The 6,630-nt window shown below is 39.9% G+C and overlaps 1 protein-coding gene across 12 annotated transcripts in view; it reads left to right on the top strand.

The window, feature by feature from the left end:
- Positions 1 to 6,630, top strand: part of NAV2 (neuron navigator 2) — a 379,270-nt gene that overhangs the window by 324,964 nt on the left and 47,676 nt on the right. For all 12 annotated transcript variants that reach the window (XM_018083415.3, XM_018083416.3, XM_018083414.3 and 9 more), the window contains one exon: positions 1,462 to 1,600. In XM_018083415.3, coding sequence (XP_017938904.2) covers positions 1,462 to 1,600 — 139 coding nt within the window. The remainder of the gene's footprint in view (positions 1 to 1,461; positions 1,601 to 6,630) is intronic.

The following is a 6,630-nucleotide window of genomic DNA, read 5'->3' as shown; positions in this document are numbered from 1 at the left end:
TTTAGGTTGTCCTCCCAAGTTCCTTAAAATGATCATCTCACTCCATGAGGATCAGTGCAGCCAAGTCAGATATGGCAACGCACTTTCTGAGCCCTTTCTAATATCCAAAAGTCAGACTATAGTAAATCAGTGGTGAAGCTATGAATAAAGTTCAGGAAGCCAGGGATAGGTTGCCTTTCTTTACATAGTTCACTTCCTCAACACACAATTCAGTTTGAAATGCATATATTAACTGTTCAGTATATCAGTTTGTGAATGTCTTTCACTCCCCCAGTCAAAAACCTCACTGCAATCTCTGCTACAAGTTTGTAAACCAAACAGAAATGGAATAGGGAAGAGAGTCTGGAGCTCCCAAAATCTGAAGCTGAGGTAAAAAATAGAGAGCTGCCAGAGCTCTTACCTCTTGCAAATGATCTATGGTGTGTATATATTTACTAATTTCCAGCAATAATTACCTATCAGTGGACTGAAATGTCTTCACAGAGGTATTTCCAGGACCGTGTTTCAATCCTGGCTTCATTGTTCTTAGAGATGGAGCATTTGTAAGCCAGTTTATAAATCTCTTCCTTGAGCAGCTTACTTTTACAGGCATTTTAGGAGTGGTGGATCTGGCTCAGTTGTTAGATCATTTTGATTCTTCCTGTTCTAACACTCAAATCACTTCAGGCATGGACTTTTATTTTGTCGGTGCTTTGTGTGTCCTAAACTTCCAGTTACACATTTTTCATTTACTAGAAAATGCTGGAAGAAGGTAGTCCTGATTAGTAGATCTCCTTTAAAGGGGTGTGTGATACAGCTCAGGAGAGTTATGTACCCTCTGAAGGACTAAACTTTCAATCACTAAGATTTTCTGAGACTGGTGATGCTGTGGATGGTAGATCCAGGTTGTTGCCCAGGTCTGTGTAACATTCAGGTACGAAAGATTGTTTCAGGATGATCTTTTTCCTGGCATTTAAGCTCCATCTCTGTTTTACAGCCGAGCAAGTCAGTGCTATGTCTACTTGGAGACTGTAGAATCATAAACTGGTTTGAATTGGAAGGGACCTTAAAGATCATCCAGTTTCAACCCCCTACCATGGGCAGGAACACCTTCCACCAGACCAGGTTGCTCCAAACGCTGTCCAACCTGACCTTGGACACTTCCAGGGATGGGGCAGCCACAGCTTCTCTGGGCAACCTGTGCCAGGGCCTGACCACCCTCACAGGGAAGAATTTCCTCCTAATATCCCTTCATAGCACTACTTTTCCCTGTCCTGGGACTGCAGGTGCACATTTCGATTGAGTAGGAAGAGCTATGTCTTGGTGCTGTTGGTTAATGATGGTGCATTAATGATGGTATACACTGGGCTCTGTGGCAAACATATAGTTAATGGGCTGCTTGTAGAAGTAATAGTTTTCCTTTTGAATGATGTTTTGTCTTTTGATCCTTATTTTCCTACCTTCCTTGTGCTTTTTCTCCAGCTGGGACGACAGCAGCTCTGTCAGCAGCGGGATCAGTGACACCATAGATAATCTCAGTACTGATGACATTAACACCAGCTCCTCTATCAGCTCCTATGCCAACACACCTGCTTCCTCCCGCAAAAACTTAGATGCACAGGTAAGATTTTTGGTTTATACAAGTAACATTGATATTTATTATCATCCTTGGCATTTACAAATATTTCCTCCATGGGGGAAATCTGTGGCATCTCTGCTGCAGTGGTGTCACAACAAAGGCTTTTTGCCTTCCTAGAAGCACTGCTGGACAGAAAGCTGATGTAAATGGGATTTTTTTTTTTTTTTTAACTCTAGGAAATGTATTATGTTCTTTTCTTAAATATTCTTAGAATATTTATATTCTAAGAATTTAATAAAGTCAATATGAAGCTTTAAGGGTTATTTACACTTCCATCAGAAACGTAAGCATGAAATAGATTTTATTAAATTTCCAGAGCTCTCTGTTACTGCAGGCTTTCTATGTTTGGCAGCATTTCATAGGAGGATAAATTTCACATCCATCAGCAGGATACATGTACATTTTTTGCTCAGATGCCACGCATCCAAAGAGGGTAGAACAAGGGAAGGTATCTAACAGTTTTTCATTTATCAAATAAGCTGCATAACACAGAGTTTTGCAGTAATATAAACTGCTCTTTTTTCCCCAATTGCACAGAATTTTGTTTGAAAATGTGAAGGACTAGAAAGTCCAGCTTTGTTCTTTGTATACCCTGCTTGAGGGACTTGAGTGTTGTGTGCCAAAGCCACTGGGATGTGGTGACTTGGCATTGCAGCAGGTAGAGGAGAGGGATGTAGGTATATGACCTTCTCCTCAGTTTCCTTCCTCTTTTAATCTTCTCCAGTCCTGTTCATTACAGGACCCTAAATCTGTTTTTAATATCAGTTTTAATGTAGACCCGTGGTTGCTGTGAAGTATTGCTCTGTCTGCAGGACTGTGGTGCAAGCATATAGTAGTCTTTGTTCCCTTGCCATGAAGTGAATATTTGAGCCTCCATTAAGGGTTTCCAGGTAGCCTCTGGTTGTGTATCAGCAATTTCATGTGCACTTTGAACTGCTAATACAAGTCCCATACAAGTTGAGAGGAGTTAAGATCAATCAAGTGTGTTTGTCAGTACCTAGCAAGAGAGTAAGATGGACAACTAGAAGTATTTTTTGACGGTTGTTGCAGTCTCAACATTGCAATACTGCTGGGGAAAAAAAGAAGGGAAGAATAGGGAGACATGACTAAACATTAACCTAGGGAAAAAAAACCAGAAACTCATATGACTTCTATCATCTGATGGATCAGATTCTTGGAAACACCTCTGAGAGATCAAAATCTGTGTTGATGAACCCCTCTTCCTCCTCCACAAGTATTACAGTATCCAAGAGGGTGCAGACAAACACCTGAAGAAAAGCAGCTGGAGCTTGTACAGGCAGTAGAGTGTAGGTATAGGAGGAGGAAACTATGAGCCAAGAACGTACAAGTCATGTTTGCAGGTTTTTTATGTGTATCTGTGACCTGCTTCTCTCCTCAGTTTTCATGAATGATAATCCTTATTCTAGGTATTACTGTTATTGTCCATAAAATAGTCCATTTTCGTTTGAGCAGAATATCCTAATCTTGTCAACCAAGGGAATGAAAACAGCTTGGAGGGATGGAATGTTTAGCTTTCAGGGTTGATTTTTTGCTGCCCAAAGTAGTCCTCAGAGCTCATGATGCAGTGAGTGCTGCAGAGACACATTTTCTGTCTTGCCTGGAGGACTGTATGATGGCCTGTGCCCAGGTTTGCCTTCCCCAGGATGATGAGCCTTGAAAGACCAGCAGATATCTGCAGAGGAGTGTGGCCTTTTCTTCTCACCACTGCTTTGGTTTTCCTAAATAGGAGGCACTTTTAAGCTGCTATGATTCTGTCACATCTTTTTGAGATGGTACAGAAGTTGGATTTCAAATAATTAAAGAAGGAGCTTGAAGCTAATACATGTGCAGCTGGGAGTTCAGGCAAATAATGCAGCAACATCAAAGGGAGAGAGCCTGAACTTGTCAATGTCTCTGATAAAATCAGTAACTCAGGCAGAATCATCTCTGCAAAGGAAAAAGGCATAGTTGTAGTAGGAAAAAGACTGTTAAGAAACTGATCTTCAGAGCTGCTGAGTACTCAGGAGCTGTAGTTGCCCCATCTTTGAGAAGCAGGACTTAAATATGATATTAACTCCATCTTCATAGATGTTCGTAGTTGTAGCCCCTTTTTGTAGCAATGCAATGAAGGTGTTTGCAAGTTGTTTCTGAACAAGTTAGTGATGGGAACCAGAATTTGCTTTACCATGTTCCCGTGTCTTGCTGTGATAATGTCAGGCACCAAACCACTTAATGTATGAGCTGTATTAGTTTTGGGGCCCTAATATTTTTTCCTTATATTCCACAGACTTAGATAAGTTACTTTTTAAATGTAGTATACCTTTAAAGTCACATCATACACATATTTTACGGAGAAATTAGGACCTGGTGGGCATTTGAAAATAACTTATTTAACTGAAATAAGATTGAAGAGAGAAAGAGACCAAGTAATAAATTCACTCAAGTGATGGTAAAAAGATCAGAAGATGGAAGGGTTCCTTTAAATAGAAAACAGCAGCATCCCTACGCAGTTGAATCCAGGCAACTTCTCAGCAAAGATGTGTTTGGTCTGTTCACAGCCTCAGGACTAGATTTACAAACCTGTAGGAATAAGTTGAGAAATCCTGGGGGTTTACTCCCAGCTCAGTGGGTTGCAGGCTTTGCTTCCAGCTCATGCTCGCTGTGTCTTGCCATGACCTCCAGCAAACAGTATTTCCACTTTCACCCTTCCAGGTGGGTGGAGTTTCAGCTGCAATCCCTAAGCCAGGTTTCACTGTGTTTTGGTTTGATTCCTTAGTTATGTTCCTGTGCTGTTCTCAGTTTACCATTAAACAGAAGCATCTCTGGCCAGAGGCTTCAAAGGTGGAGGTGCAGCATTTCAAAGGCTACAGAAGAACTTTGGCCGTGGGTGTAGTGGTGGAATGAACTGGAAGAGAGCAGAGGTGGAGGACTTCTTGCAGTGCTGTTCTCTCCGAGGAGACTGTACTAATCTTATAGATGTAAAAGAGGGGAAATATAAAGTACAAGAGTATTTCCTAGTCAACTAAAACTAGAGTAAGCCCTTTACTAGCAAGTAGGTGTATGCTCTTAAAGTAGTGTTCATGCTCTTGGACACTAATGGTCCAGACAAGGAACTTGAAACAAGATACTAATGTGAGGGGTGGTGTTTAGGTGGTTTTGTTGGTTGATTATTTATTACTTCTTGCCTGTGCTCTCTTCCAAGGTCTGTAAATGTAGGAGATTTGCATGAAACGATGATTTTGGAGAGGCTTAGGACATAGGAACAGTCACACTGTGAATTTATTGCACACCTACCAGTGGTCAGGAATAGAAAGCTAACCCATCATCCCCAAACCTGGCATCCATACAAAGAGATGGGACTTAGAAAGCAGAGTCTCATTCAAACCTGTACTGAGTTGCTCTCTTTGAATGGAGAGGCAGGGAAACAACTTTTGCACGAGGAAAGTACAAGAATATAATATTATCTAAATCCAAAATTCAAAATGCTTCTTAGTATAATGACCAAATATGTAGATAAATAACCCAAGCTCAAACTGTTTCCTCTGACTGAAGAAAGACTATTGTGATATGTGGTGTCAGCTTTCACATACTGATTGCTTAACTAGTTTTTCAGGCTTTAAAAAAAAAGTAATTACAGTAAAAAGCAGAGGAAATGCAACCAAATTCCTCTAAATTCTTTAATATTAATGGTGTGATCTGGTAGGAAAAGTCATAAACTTAAAACATGTTTTAGGAACTTAAAAATAAAAGAGCATTTTGCTGAAGGCACAGTAAGTGATCTTGCAGCCTTTCCTGTGCTGTGTTTTTCTGATTATCCAAAGGGAATAAAGGCTGTGAGCTTTATAATGCTTTGGGATATTTAAAATAATTTCCTTTTATGTAAATTATACCTTTTGACTACTGCAGAGTTCTGAGTGCATTCATCTTCTGCTGAGGCTGCAGGGCAGAGGTGGCACTCAGCACCTGACCAACTTTCATCAGCTCCTACTTGGGAGCTGCACGATCAAGTGTGGAATTGTTAGTCTCCCATGGTGTTACAATGGTTGGAGAACACTTCAGCTATGAATTTTCACTGGGTCGAGGTCAAATGTGGGGATATTTGTCATTTGTGCCTGATCACAAAATAGCTTGTTGCGGTGTTACCAAATTTGACAGATTTAATTAACAGCATTTGAAGTAGGAGAAGTAGAATTCTGAAAGAGCAATCGTTAGCAATAGGAAATGCTAATGTATGGGGAATATGTATATATAGGTTAATAGATTTAATTTAAACATTTCTGAGAATTTGGCAAAGATTTGCTAATGAGAAATTTTTCTATTTGACACTGAGCTTTGCAAAATTCTCCATAAGAGACTGGTGGCACAATCAGTCTGTGCAAAGAATAGGGAGAAAAAACAGTCTTATAAGAATTACATATAGATTAAAAAATAGGATAGTTAATGTATTTAAGTTAGTCTTGAGTATTGTTAGAAAATTTTGGGGGATTCATTTATCTTCAGTTCTTGGGTCTCCTTCTACTATGTTAGGTTAGAATTAACAGCATTCCACATCTTCAAATCTGTTCCAAAAGCTGCCTCCTCATGCTCTGGAGATCAGATTGCCAGACAAGAGATAGGAAAGCAGCAGGAACAAAGGAAAGCTGGCTGCACAGGTTTGAAACGCTTTTTTGGCATTGCAGTAAAAGGGTTAGTCAGAAATTTGAGATGGAGGATTATAAAAGTCATGGAGCTGAATGTGTCCTTTATAAATCTAGTGGGGGTTTTTTCCTATTTTTGTTTAGGTTTGGGGTCTTTTCTCCCTTTATTTATTCCAAGGGACATGAATGTTGTGAGGGTTTTTTGTATTTTTATCCCAAACAAATTTAAAAAAGTATGTCATTGCTGGGGTTCATTTCTTGCTCTGACATTTCTTCATCAAAGGCATGTTATGCAGAGATGACTGCTGGGTTGATTATTCAGTTTGAATGCTTCTTATTTATGAAGCTTCTTAAAAGAAAGACCTGCTCTGAAGG

Source organism: Manacus vitellinus, unplaced genomic scaffold (genome assembly GCF_001715985.3).
Source record: "Manacus vitellinus isolate BGI_N305 unplaced genomic scaffold, ASM171598v3 scaffold_63_pilon, whole genome shotgun sequence".
Classification (NCBI taxonomy): domain Eukaryota; kingdom Metazoa; phylum Chordata; class Aves; order Passeriformes; family Pipridae; genus Manacus; species Manacus vitellinus.
Note: the sequence above shows the minus strand (reverse complement) of the source record. Positions and strands in the feature narration are given on the sequence as shown.